Here is a 15,000-nt window from a genome sequence, read left to right as displayed (position 1 = left end):
TTCCATTAACTAATTCATTCATGCTTCAATTAACTAATTCATTCATGCTTCCATTAACTAATTCATTCATTCGTTTATTTTTCTTGTCATGATGAACATTCTTGTCTATTGCAAATGCATCGAATAGCCGGTAAATGAAAACCAATATTTGCAATTTGGGATATCAGATTTGGGCACGGAACTGTTCCACCCAAACCTCAGCTCTCTCTCTCTCTTTCCTTGTCTGTATTCATTTAAAATCAGCAAGAGCGAGGACACCTTTCCTCTGCTCTTGGTTTCTATTTTTTTCTCTCTCCAATATCTATATAAAACAAGAAGAGCAAACGCTCGATCGAGTCACTTTCGCAGTTCTGAATATTATATGAGGCATCAGATGGACAGGAAGAAATTGCTATTCACAACACAATGAGTCACGTTCACATAAAATTTGAGCCCGGTCACTTTTATAGTTTCTGAGAAAAGCCCAACGTTAAGTTGTGTGTTGCCGAACAGAAAAGGCTAGTTATCTCCCTTGTTTTTCTGATAACGTTCGTAAAAGGCTACAGATGTAAATACTTTGATGTAAAGAATAATCCTACAAAGTTTCAATCACATCCGATGAACTTTGTCAAAGATATAAAATGTCTAATTTTTCCTTTGACGCTGACCTGTGACCTTGAAAAAGGTCAAAGGTCAACGAAACCATCGTTAAAGTGTAGAGGTCATTGGAGGTCACGACTAAACAAAATATGAGCCCGATCGCTTTGATAGTTTCCGAGAAAAGTCCAACGTTAAGGTGGTGTCTACGGACGGCCGGCCGGCCGGCCGGCCGGACGGCCGGCCGGACAGACTAACACTGACCGATTACATAGAGTCACTTTTTCTCAAGTGACTCAAAAAATGCACTGCTTCTGCCCCCTATGTCACATCTACCCCCCCCCCCCCAACCCCTCCGCCCCCCCATCCCCCCTCCCCCCTCCCCCCCTCAACATCCCTTCTTGTTTTCTCTCTGTTTTTCCTTTTTGAAACAATAGCACTGCCATCATCCTTCTTTCTTGTCCTTTTTACATTTGGTCAAGTTTTGACTAAATGTTTTAACATAGAGGGGGAATCGAGACGAGGGTCGTGGTGTGTGTGTGTGTGTGTGTGTGTGTGTGTGTGTGTGTGTGTGTGTGTGTGTGTGTGTGTGTGTGTGTGTGTGTGTGTGTGTGTGTGTGTGTGCGTGTGTGTGTGTAGAGCGATTCAGAGTAAACTACTGGACCGATCTTTATGAAATTTTACATGAGAGTTCCTGGGTATGATATCCCCAGACATTTTTTAAATTTTGTTTGATAAATGTCTTTGATGACGTCATATGCGACTTTTTGTAAAAGTTGATTGAAAAATGAGGGTGTGACAGTGCCGCCTCAACTTTTACAAAATGCCGGATATCACGTCATCAAAGACATTATTTTATCGAAAAAAAGAAAAAAAGTCTGGGGATATCATACCCAGGAACTCTCATGAAAAATTTCATAAAGATCGGTCCAGTAGTTTACCCTGAATCGCTCTACACACACACACACACACACACACACACACACACACACACACACACACACACACACACACACACACACACACACACACATACACCACGACCCTCGTCGCGATTCCCCCCTCTATGTTAAAACATTTAGTCAAAACTTGAGTAAATGTAAAAACTAGACATCTACATCGCGCTCTTCAGAATCAGGACGTGTGCACGAAGCACGCATAAAGCAACGCGACTCACCATACGTGGTTGAGATAAGTCGAATGCAGGCTTATAGGGGTCTCCGGCTCTGGCCAACAGTTCCAGCGCAGAGACGTAAACCTCTTTAGTCGTCGGTTGTGACGAGGTGCTTCCGGTTCTGGCGCCGCCATTTTCATTGTCCTTTGTGCAGGTTTCGTCATCTGTTGACAGGGATCGCGCTAGCTTTTTAAAAAACGCGTAAGTCATACGCAACGAAACGAAAAAAACGCGTCACGGACCAATATTTTTGCGTACTACGAAAACACGTACAGACACAAACAAAACACGCACGAAAGTCTTAAAGACACTCCTTACCTAAATACAGCGAGTTTTCCTGTCGAACTCCGCGCACGCCTGTCGAATAACACCCCTGCTGTCTCCAACCTTCGGGCCTTGCGAGTTTGTTTCCCGCTCTAATACGACTAGACACACTTTCCGCCTTTTGGAAGCGCGAGATGGGAGAGCAGCTAATGTCTGTTTCATTATCCGACAAGACATTATCTGGTAATACCCTCGTTACGTTCGTTTGCGATACTTCGATGCAAAAAGAACCGGACTTTAGTTTTGACGCGCAGATTTCATGTGTGTCGTCACTTCTCGAGCCCTATAGTCAGTTTCAGGATCGGGTGATTATTAAGTCAGAGCAAAAGCGCTGCGTGAAGACAAGAAAAAGTTACAATATTTTTGCGTATGGCTTACGCGGCGCGGCGAAAAAAACGCGTCAGCGACTTTTAAAATGCGTCAAATACGCAAAAATCGTGGGTAAACGCGATCCCTGTGTTGAGGATGAATGAAAGAACTTTAAAACAAGTAAGTAAGTGAGTAAATAAGTAAGTACACTTAAAATAAGCATTTGCTTGAGTGCGTGTCCTTGGTTTTTACATTAATTAGTCAAGTTTTGACTAAATGTTTTAACGTAGAGGGGGGAATCGAGACGAGGGTCGTGGTGTATGTGTGTGTGTGTGTGTGTAGAGCGATTCAGAGTAAACTACTGGACCGATCTTTATGAAATTGTACATGAGAGTTCCTGGGTATGATATCCCAAGACTTTTTTTTTCATTTTTTTGATAAATGTCTTTGATGACGTCATATCCGGCTTTTCGTGAAAGTTGAGGCGGCACTGTCACGCTCTCATTTTTCAATCAAATTGGTTGAAATTTTGGTCAAGTAATCTTCGACAAAGGCCGGACTTTGGTATTGCATTTCAGCTTGAAGGCTTAACATTTAATTAATGAGTTTGCTCATTAAAGTTGTCATTAAAAAATCGATTTTTCGCAAACGGATTTAAAATTGATTGCATCGTATTCTTCATCACATTCTGAATTTAAACATATATACATATGTCATGTTTACTCTTAAAATGTGATCACAATTAACGAAAATAGATTAATTAGTCTTACGATTACAATTTAAGAAATCGATCCAAAAATGATGTCATCTTATTCGTGATCATTTCCTGATTCCAAAAACATATAGATATGATAGGTTGTATTCAAAACAAGCTCAGAAAGTTAACAAGAATACAGAAAAGCGCGCTTTCCTGCTTAGCACTATACGCCACCGCGCTAATCTGGCGTGTCAATATCACTACGTTTTGCACGTGGAAGGTGAGTGATTTCCTTCACGCGGGGATTGACGAAGCTGTACTGTCTAGGTGAAAAAATACAGTGCGTTCAGTTTCATCCCGTGAGTTCGACCGCTTGACTAAATGTAGTAATTTCGCCTTACGCGACATGTTTTTTCACTCAATTGTTTCATGTGATGAGTTTTGAATAACATTTTGTTTAAACCAAGTAAGTAAGCAAGTAAGTAAGTAAGTAAGTAAGTAAGTAAGTAAGTAAGTAAGTAAGTAAGTGAGTGAGTGAGTGAGTGAGTGAGAGAGTGAGCCAGTGAGTGTGGGAGGGATCGATCAAGCTTGTGAGTTAGTGATCAAGCAAGAAATAAGTAAGTACGCCAAAAAGACAGCAAGCCCGCATATAAGTAAGCTAGGAAAAGGTGACATGCGAAGGAATTGAAAATATGACGGCCACGCCCAAAACCATCTGATGAGGAGAAAGATACAAAGGTTAACAGCCTATGCAAAACCTACATGATAGACGAGTTTCGGAAATAACTCTGTCGGCTTAGTATGGGTTGTGGAAGAGTGACATTTTCTTGCAAAAACTCTGCCCAAAATTGTCGGGGCCAATCACTAGCGAGGGGCCAATCACTAGCGAGGGGCCAATCAATCACTAGCGAGGGGCCAATTACTAGCGAGGGGCCAATCAATCACTAGCGAGAGGCCAATCACTAGCGAGGGGCCAATCAATCACTAGCGAGGGGCCAATCAATCACTAGCGAGGGGCCAATCAATCACTAGCGAGGGGCCAATCAATCACTAGCGAGGGGCCAATCAATCACTAGCGAGGGGCCAATCAATCACTAGCGAGGGGCCAATCAATCACTAGCGAGGGGCCAATCAATCACTAGCGAGGGGCCAATCACTAGCGAGGGGCCAATCACTAGCGAGGGGCCAATCACTAGCGAGAGGCCAATCACTAGCGAGGGGCCAATCACTGAATGTGCATTACGTAAACGGGAGCACGTGTTTCCGACACTCCCGTCGCTAGTGATTGGCTCCTCGCTAGTGATTGGCTCCTCGCTAGTGATTGGCTCCTCGCTAGTGATTGGCTCCTCGCTAGTGATTGGCCCCTCGCTAGTGATTGGCTCCTCGCTAGTGACTGGCCCCTCGCTAGTGATTGGCTCCTCGCTAGTGATTGGCTCCTCGCTAGTGATTGGCTCCTCGCTAGTGATTGGCTCCTCCAATGTTTAGCAGAGGTTTTGCAAGAAAGTGTCACTCTCCCACAACCCATACAAACCCGACGGAGTTATTTTCGGAACTCGTCGATTTGCCACCTACCGTTTTTCACACTTCCCATCTGAACGACGACAGCGTTGGCGATGGGGATCATCATGGACGCTGCGGCAGTGTTGGAGATCCACATGGACATGAACCACGTGGGTAGCATCAGGCCTAGCATCACGCTGTAACACACACACACACACACACACACACACACACACACACACACACACACACACACACACACACACACACACACACACACACAGTGTTGGAGATCCACATGGACATAAACCACGTGGGTAGCATCAGGCCTAGCATCACGCTCTAACACACACACACACACACACACACACACACACACACACACACACACACACACACACACACACACACAGAGTGTTGGAGATCCACATGGACATAAACCACGTGGGTAGCATCAGGCCTAGCATCACGCTCGAACACACACACACACACACACACACACACACACACACACACACACACACACACACACACACACACACACACAGACAGACAGACATACATAGACATAGACAGACAGAAACACACACGGAGACACAGACTTACAGTCGGACAGACAGACGGACGTACGGACGGACGGACGGACAGACAGACGGGCAGACAGGCAGACAGACAAAGACAGACTGACTGACTGGCTGACCGACTTACAGAGAATGTGAGTCGAGGACAATGAGCAGAGTCACGTGATGATACCCAGCAACACATGAACGGGATATTTGCATCATGGATACAGTTATAATTATGGTATCGAAACATATTCTCACATTATCTCTCTCTGAACTTTATGACGTTTTTAAGGATAGTCTTTATAGTATTGTTATCCACAAACTGTATTTAGTGTGTGTGTGTGTGTGTGTGTGTGTGTGTGTGTGTGTGTGTGTGTGTGTGTGTGTGTGTGTGTGTGTGTGCGCTGTTGCTATTGTACATCGCCGTGAGCTCTGGGGAGAAGGGGCGATTAATAAGTGTCCATTATTATTATTATTATCATTACGTACAATTTTGGATCTGTGCCGACGATCCTCAGCACGGCCACGGCAATCCTTCTGTGTAGGTTCCAATCCTCCACGGCCACGGCGATAACCAGGCCTCCCAGAAACAGCATGGACGTGTCCTGCAACAGTGCGAGGATGGCAAAATGTCATTTTGAAACAAAATCCCCAGCCGGGCGAGCAACTTCATGAAAGTCACTAGCCCGCCAGAAATGTCACTGGCCCGGTATAATTATGGTAAGCACAGACATTATGACTGTCAGATGGTTTTGCACAATTTAAGGGCAGACCGGGTAGGCAAAATGAGTTATTTTTGGTCTCATACACCTTTTTGGGGTTGTTGCATTTTTCACACCTTTGAACATCCTGGAATGCATTCAATAATCTGCTTTTGTCATTTTAGACATGTATTCATGTAAATAAAACCATTTTCAAACCGATGTTTTGTTGTTTTTGTCTGTGTTTTATCCAAAAAATCGAAAAAATGGTCTACTTTGGATACTCCGTGCTGGTAAATGTGCGCACATGACATGACCCTTCGCTGTTCAAACTGTGTGGAAATTTCCGTTCTTCAAGATGACGTCATCACCGTTGGGGAATTTCCGTTGACATAGGCACAAAGAGAGAGAATCCGTTCCAACCGAAACCCCGGAATTAATATATGCAAATATATGTAGGTCAAAGGCATTTGGCGCAAGCGCAGTAGACAACTTATCAGTCCCCCGGTGTCAACAAATCCATGACTTTTTCACCGATTCAGCAGCATTTTTCAAAGTTTTGAGCTGCGGAGAACAACCCTAACATTGGAAATGTTCGGCATAGTGGCAAGAAATATCAGAGAAAGATGAACCAGCAGCAGCGAACAGTAGAAGGAAGTAACAACACTCCGAAATGAACCAACATGATCGAATTGAAGCAGACGACATTCTAAGATTCTTGACTCGACGAGGTGGGTTTTGCTTCTTTCTCTTTTCGATCTTGTTTGTTTGACAACGTGATTTATTGCACATTGTTATGTTGTTGTTGTTGTAAGAATGTGTTAGGGTTTGCAGGTAAATGATAAACAGTTTGTGTCTGAAGTATTTTGCGGGTTTCTTGATCCAATTTACTGACCATGCCGCCGCCGCAACCCCCTCCCCCCCCCCCCCCCCCGCCCCTCCCTCCCTCGATCATCTCTGTGATATCGTCTTCACAACCCCTATTTTATTGTTCTTCGCTGGCCAGTCCTTGAGAGCTTACTATGGTGTAACATGTCATCATTATTCTTTGTCTGTGGTCAAACTGAGAAGCAGCATCTGAGCGATGTACGACTGACACAGTTTCTGTTTCTGGTCATTGACCGTAGGAAAATAAGTACCCTACTAGAGAGCGTTCTCTAATTCTAAAGGATTGGTTTACACCAGCATGGCTGACCAACCTATCATTGACAGCAATATTGTTGTCAAATCTTTTCCATTAACTAAGGAATAAAAAAAATAGATCCAATTTACTTCACCAAAGAAAAAAAAAAGAGTTAAACTAAAGGACTGGGGCGGCAACTCATGAATCAAAAGCATAAAGATCACCTGCAAACAGTGCTAGGTTTAGGAAATCTGAAAATGTATACACACACACAGAACACACACACACACACACACACACACACACACACACACACACACACACACACACACACACACATGTAATGAGTATGAGTCACTGTTAAATTAATGAATGTCTTTTGTGTGTGTGTGTGTGTGTTCGTCAACCGACATATGTGGGTACGAGCCGCTGAGGTGGTTGTAAGAAAACCCGCCTGGTTCAGTGGTTGGGGGCTGATTGGGATTTCTGATTTACCGGCCTAGCCAAAAAGTTGAGGTACACCCCATGTAACATTGTCATTTGCAAAATAAAGTACAAGCACTTGTTGACGTTTATATTGAGTCTTAAAATTTGCAGCTTATTACAAACAAAAACCATGGACAGTTGTATCAAATATTAAATCAGTGTTTGTGTATTTATTAGGTTGGAGCAAGGGGAGAACCAGTCCTCCTGTGGTGGCAGCGAGGAGAAAGATTGACCTGATGGAAAAGTTTGCTAAACCGGAACTACCCTCTTCCACAGCAGAAACATCAGCTTTGCCATCTTCTGACCAACCATAAGAAGATACAGATACTTTGCCATCTTCTGACCCATCACAAGCAGATATGGATACTGGTACTGTGCAACGTCACTCCGCTGACATGTGTTGGGCTTTTGTCAACATTGATAAGCTCAATCTATGAGGGCCCCAACGGGGGGGTATCATCACGATCACGGGAAGAGAAATTTTAGCTTTCACGATCACAGTTACCTTGATTTTTGTTTTCACGATCACGAACACCAGTCGCAAATCACGGTCACGGTAAACCTGAGTTGCAGGTACAGAAAGCACGTGTCAAAGTAAACACAACCACACAGTTATTCGCTCCTCTGGATCTATTGTTTATTCAACACAGACTGTTGCACTTTTTTATTATTTTTTTTGAATTCTTTTTCATTTACACATAGAAATACATATCATGATTTGTAATCAGTAACAAGAATGTTGTTTTCATTGTTTTTTCTCTCGCTCTCTGAGTCTTTCTCTCTCTCTCTCTCTCTCTCTCTCTCTCTCTCTCTCTCTCTCTCTCTCTCTCTCTCTCTCTCATACAGACACTCACAGGAATATACACTCCAGGGGCGGAGCAGTTAAGCCAGAGAGGGGGGGGGGGGAGGTACAACCTGGGGTCCAGGGGTAGACCTTGTGGGGTACATGGGCAAGGCCCCGTTGGGGGGTCTGGGGGGCTTAGCCCCCCAGAAGCTGAAGACATTTAGCTATTTTATGAACAATTGATGGCTTATCCTTGATTTTAAACATGATCAACTGGTGTCAGCAGCCACTCATTATTTCTTTTAAAGTTAGTATGAATTTTTTTTTTGACAGCCAGGGGGGGGGGGGGGGGGGCGGAACCCCTGTAACCCCCCCCCTAATCCGCCCCTGCACTCATACACATTCAACTCCCACACCCTCACTCACACACATGAATATATATATACTTGCACAATTTCACATTTCCAGAGCTAAATCTTTTAAACCCATTTTCTCAAAAACTATTGGGTGGATTGAAATTAAAGTACATGTATGTGTGATGGTAGAGTCTATAATCCTGACTAAAGGTCAGTCTAGGAATCATGAAGGTGGGTGAAGGAATATACACTCATACACATTCAACTCCCACACCCTCACTCACACACATGAATATATACTTGCACAATTTCACATTTCCAGAGCTAAATCTTTTAATCCCATTTTCTCAAAAACTATTGGGTGGATTGAAATTAAAGTACATGTATGTGTGATGGTAGAGTTTATAATAACAAAATCCCCAACGAACATGACTTTGATCGACTTTGACATGAGGATCAAGTGACCCAAACTGGCACGTCTCCCCGCCATAGTTCCTGAATTTAACCCATTGTTGATAAGTTTACAGGCGCTAAAATAAATCCAAGCTTAATGTAAAGAAGCGACAATTAGAATCTATGCCAAGCGTGTCCACGTTGCTGGGATGAAAAACACATTTCTAGTCAGTTTCGGTTTTGGCTACACGCAGACTCGATCTGACTCGAGCCAGTCGAGGTTACACTGAGCGAGTGACAGCCGGACGTGGCAATGTCGACAATGTCAATGATCTCAATCAAACTCAAAGATCTTGAACAAATTTCAAGATCTTTGCCTACATTCAGAACAGTCATAGAGCAACATAGACAGGGCCGGATTAGGGGGGGGGGAGTTACAGGGGTTGCGCAACCCCCCCCCCCCCCCCTGGCTTAAGCATGTACCTCCCAAACGCTTTTTTTTTGTTTTTGTTTTGTGGGGGAGGGAGGGGGTGGGGGGGTTGCATCTGGATCTTCATGAAATCCGAGGAGAAATCGCACCTCTCACCCCCTTTCGAAAGACATTTTTCTTCAACGATTTTTGTGATGAAAAGTATGAGTCCTTAGGCCCCCCCAAAAAAAACAAATAGGTGTGGTTTTGGTAACATAGCCAAAACAAAAATTGGGTAGGAAGGTAGGCAATCACTATTTTTTCTTTAAACTTTTTTTTCTAATGTGTACAAATTAAACCTACTTGACAGGGAAATAAGTGTGCGACTCAAGCGCTTTCGCTTTCATTGCGTTTTCTGCACTCGTTTTCTTGGGTTTTTTTGTGGGTTTTTTGACAAATGTAATAAAAAGTTATAGGGTCGGCCCCTAAAAATAGGGTAGGTCAGGTTATCGTAACCACACCTATTTTTTTTTTTAGGCCTTACAATCTCAATTCTTCTTCATTGCCTATACAGCTTGCTGTCGAATTTACCTTTTTCGGTCAAGGAGAGGCTTCCTTTCCCTCCAGAAACATAAAAAAAAACCGTTCAGCTTCACCCCCACCAAGGGGGCTTCGCCCCCTGGACCCCCACCAAGGGGCCTTGCCCCCTGGACCCCCATCTGTAACCCCCCCCCCCCCTAGTACTTACCTAGTCCGGCCCTGAATAGATCAACATACCTTGACATTTCGTCTTCGGAAAGACGGACCCGTAGCCTGACCTTTCCATCAAGGAAGGCATTCTCGCCGCCTGCTTTGGTCTGGTTTGAATCCACAAAATATAACAGAGGTTCGATGACAGTACCGCTGCACGCCATTTTTGATCTTCGAATTCGAATTTGACTGAATGCACTCAAAAGGCTTTAGCACGAAGCCCTTCCATTGGATGAAGTTTGGCAGACTTTTGCAATTCGCCTTCTGATTGGATCTCTCTTTTTTTGTGTGATTAGTTCTCTTAAAGGGAAGCAATCGCTGTCAAAATCATATTTCTGAATGTGTTGTTGCTTCCCTTCAATCAGGATTGGCTCCTTGACGAATAGAGGATCATAGAGTGATACAGCTGTGAAAAATGTACGTTGAAAATAAAATGCTTTGCAATAATGCCCATCACGATCACGAAAACAAATGACGATCACGATCACGAGACTTGATTTTTTTGTCATCACGGATCACGGGCAAAGTCCCATCACGATCACAGAAATGGAAATTTCGGCAATCACGGTCACAGAAAGGTCAAAAAACGCCAATCACGATCACGATTTTAAACCCTTTGGGGCCCTCATCTATTGCTGAAAGGTCTATATCCTGTACTGAATGCTTGTCTGATAGCAGTCTGATTATGAAAGAAGGTGATGCATCAGCCCAAGGATTTGCACAGGCCCTGCATCTGGAGTGCATATGAGTGTCCATTCAAGTCTGCAGTTGTTTACTCTTCTCCCAGTGTTTGCAACGCTTCGGGTGGTAAAGTTGCATTTAAAATAATCCGTGTATGACCATGTTGGTACATGGAAAGGGACATTCAGCTTTACAGAAATTTGCTGCAGTGTTAGGATTGAGCACAGAAATACTGTAATTAAAATGTTGCAACTTTTGAATGGCTTGATAGCTTTGTTCCATTTGTGTATATATAATTATGTAATGCTGTTGATGATTTGTGAAGCATCATTTCTATGCAATGGAATAAGAAATCAGTGCATCCGTTGGGTTTTTATGAGTCTGACAGTTTGGTTCTGATCAATATTTTCATATCAGCACAAACACAGATAATTGACTTTTTTAATGTTTTCATATGATTTTTTTTTAAATTAAAAAAATCTGATAATTTGATTATCAAATCATTTCCCCTTCATAGTTAAAGTGTTATTCTGGTTAAAAAAAACCACCCCATTAATTCAAGCTCTACTGTGGTACTAGTTTACCGGGGTACTAGTGAGACTCTTTTACATGCTGTTTTCTCTACATGTAATTTGAGACAAAATGTGGTAATTAAAATGTTGTAACTTTTGAATGGCTAGATGGATTTGTTCCAATTTTGTATATGTTGTTTATGATTTGTGAAGCACCATTTCTGTGCATGGAATAAGAATACAGTGGATTCCTTGTGTTTTTATGAGTCCGACAGTTTCGTTTTGATTCATATCTGCACTAACATAGATGAGTTTTCAAATGATTTTTAAAAAAAAGTCCGGATAATTTGATCGTCAAATCATTTCCCCATCATAGTAAAGTGGTCATTCTGATAAAAACATATGAATTCAGGGTGCACTGTGCTACTTGTTTTTGTATGTACTGGTTCAAATCTTTAAAATGCTGTTTTCTCTGAATGTAATTTTCAGACAAAACGCTACAATTAAAATGTTGCAACTTTTGAAAGGCTTGATGGATTTGTTCAGTTTTTGTATATGTTGTTTATGAGTTGTACAGCATCAGTTCTGTGCATGGAATAAGAGTTCAGTGCATTGGTTGGGTTTTTATGAGTCTGACAGTTAGGATCTCATGTATTTTTCTTATCAGAACTGAACCGGTAACTGAAAATGCTAAATTAAAATAATATATTGCTTAGAAATGCTTTTCGATGCACAGAATTATTAAACACACACATATTGCTGCAAAGAAGAAAAATTGGATCAAAACATGCACTGGTTCACAAACTGCAACATTTTAAAACAAGCACATTTTATAACGTTTTTTTCACATTTTGGTGAATAAAACCCCCAAAAATTGCTTTTCACTCAAAATTTAAAATGGTTTCCCTTAATTAGGTTATTCTGCTTGCAAAAATCAAACAAGCAGCAAGCTGTTTCCAAAATAAAAAAAAAAAGTGCCCGCCTACCCTGTCTCCCCTTAAATGCGGTGGTATGACAGGCAACTTACCTGTGGTCAGCAATGAATAGAATTTCCCAGGTAGAGTCTTGTCTCGCTATATTGCAATGTTCTTCATGCAAGTTGCTCATCTGCAGTGTTTATATGACTTTGAAACCCGAAAGTAGAACCACATGTTTTGCATTTGATCAGAATTTTCATTGGCCAGCCGGGCGAGCTGCAAGACGGTTTCTACTAGCCCGGCGGATTTTGTACTCGCCCCTGGCGATCGGGGGGACGATTTGGCCATCTCTGCAGTGCCGACATCATTGTCAACTAGGTTACGTCTTTTGAACGCCATGTAAAACAGGGATTGAAAGAGTACACGTTAAAAACGGAGGAAATAGCATTGTGCGGACTATGATAGTGGCGAAGCAAAGCAGAGGCGCACATATCCAGGGGATTCGAGAGACTGCCCCGGGCAATTTTAAGAATTGGAATAAAATCTTTGCATATTTGTTTATTCTGGGAGATTTTGGGAGGATGCAAACCAGCAACCCGTGGGAAGAGCACAGACTTTCACTGGTGGATATGAGGAGGATTTCAAGCTCTAAAAATGAAAGCAACCGTTCTCTGTTTGAAGCAACCAACCGGGACCAGACACTAGGTGCGAACTGACGCTGATGTAACTTTGAAGAGCTTTCCTTACAAAGCGTTTCTAGACTTTCACCGATTTGGGACACTCACATCGAAGAACTGACTCCTGGGTTGAGGTGCACGAGAAAGTTACCACCCAAACGGGACCCACTCGCAGTCAGTGTTGGATTGGTTGAATCTGAGATGGGTTGTAATGTCAACGAATCAGAACCCGCGGTTTGTTCACTCCCGTTTGGGTGGCACCCTTTTTCGGTTCGTGCACCCTAGCCCTGTCCCGCAGTGGGGCACTGCGGTTATGAAATTAAAAGCCCCTCCTGTTTTTGGAACCGCAGGAGCTTTCTAGTTTGCTGTTAGGTAGATTTTTGGTTCCTCTTTCCTGTCATGCTCTCTTTTTCTTCATGAATTCTTTTCTTTTTTCTGCCTTCTTGCTCATTCACCTGTATTTTTTTCCAAAAATCTCTTCTCTTGCCGCTTGTCTCGCGATTCATGTATAGTTTAATCTGTTAGTGTTCTGATGTAAGTCCAGCAGTAGATAGGTTAAGCCTATTTTAACATACTGGAAACTGGTAATCTTCCAGTAGGTATTAATTTAGTTTTACTAAAGCCTGCTGGGACACAAGTAATGGGTTAGTGCATTTGTAAACAGGAATCGCTTGACAAGTGGCCCCCTTCATCCCCCCCTTCCTCGTCCTGATATGGCTCTGCGTAGTCGGCTGGACGTTAAGCAACAAATAAACAAACAAACAAACCCTAGCCCTGGACACGTCCGCTAATATAACTTTTACAGGAACACCTGGCGGCCCTAAAGAAAACGGCGGCATCTGTGCGTGCCACAGAAGTGGATGTCTAGAAGGAGCCAACGAGAACACCTGGCGGCCCTAAAGAAAACGGCGGCATCTGTGCGTGCCACAGAAGTGGATGTCTAGAAGGAGCGAACGAGAAGAAGGAGAACAACATGAACACCTGGCGGCCCTAAAGAAGACAGCGGCATTCGTGTGTGCCACAGAAGTGGATGTCTAGAAGGAGCGAACGAGAAGAAGAAGAACAACCAGAACACCTGGCGGCCCTAAAGAAGACAGCGGCATTCGTGTGTGCCACAGAAGTGGATGTCTAGAAGGAGCGAACGAGAAGAAGGAGAACAACAAGAACACCAATCTAACTTTTGGAAAAGACTTACGCTGATGTAGCTCTTGGATACTTCTTTGGACTTCAAGACCCCGACCATGGGCAGCATGAAGAGAGGAAGCAGGGCCGTGGCAGCAATGGGGATGGCCTCTGTCAGCCATAGCACCGCCATCACAATCAGCACGTAGGCGCATCTCGTTGCCTGCACGTTTAAAGTCATTTCAAACAGTTTTGTCCTAGGAGAGCTGAAGGCCCATGCAATCCTCATAGCATCGCCATCACAATCACCACGTAGGCGCATCCCGTTGCCTGCGCGTTGAAAGTCATTTCAAACAAATCCCAAAACAAAGAGACTGCCAACGTTCCAAAAAAATCATTCGCTTGTGACTTCCTAGCAAGCGTCAAGCTAAGTTTTTGTCTACTAATTATGTGTCTGTACACTAAAAAGACCGTTGGGTCGATATATTTATGACTGTAGCGTATTTTGTTGTTGTGAAAACTGTTCGTCTCACTGTCTCAGATCTGACCAGACCTTTACATGGGATAAGGGTGGCCGAGTGGTAAGTGCACTTGCCTCGGAAGCGAGAGGTTGCGAGTTCGACCCTGGGTCGGGGCGTAAGCAATTTTCTTCCCCCTTTCCTAGCCCATGGTGGTGGGTTCAAGTGCTAGTCTTTCGGATGAGACGAAAACCCGAGGTCCCTTCGTGTACACTACATTGGGGTGTGCACGTTAAAGATCCCACGATTGACAAAAGGGTCTTTCCTGGCAAAATTGTATAGGCATAGATAAAAAAAAAAAGTCCACCAAATACCCGTGTGATTTGGAATAATTAGGCCGTGAAAAGTAAATATTCGCCGAAATGGCTTGAGATTTACTGGCCGATGTGAATGCGTGATATATTGTTTACAAAATTCCATCTCAC

At 43.3% G+C, this 15,000-nt stretch overlaps 1 protein-coding gene across 1 annotated transcript in view; it reads right to left on the bottom strand.

Moving 5' to 3' along the window:
* Positions 1-15,000, bottom strand: part of LOC138975382 (Na(+)/citrate cotransporter-like) — a 33,997-nt gene that overhangs the window by 15,689 nt on the left and 3,308 nt on the right. Inside the window, exons 3-6 of the mRNA XM_070348048.1 lie at positions 14,131-14,280; positions 5,636-5,751; positions 4,653-4,777; positions 1,754-1,914 (exon numbers count right to left, since the gene is read on the bottom strand). Of these exons, the coding sequence (XP_070204149.1) occupies positions 1,754-1,914; positions 4,653-4,777; positions 5,636-5,751; positions 14,131-14,280 (552 nt within the window). The remainder of the gene's footprint in view (positions 1-1,753; positions 1,915-4,652; positions 4,778-5,635; positions 5,752-14,130; positions 14,281-15,000) is intronic.

Source organism: Littorina saxatilis, linkage group LG9 (genome assembly GCF_037325665.1).
Source record: "Littorina saxatilis isolate snail1 linkage group LG9, US_GU_Lsax_2.0, whole genome shotgun sequence".
In the NCBI taxonomy this organism is placed as follows: Eukaryota; Metazoa; Mollusca; class Gastropoda; order Littorinimorpha; family Littorinidae; genus Littorina; species Littorina saxatilis.
The sequence above is the reverse complement of the archived record's forward strand: the minus strand, read 5'-3'. Positions and strand labels throughout refer to the sequence as shown.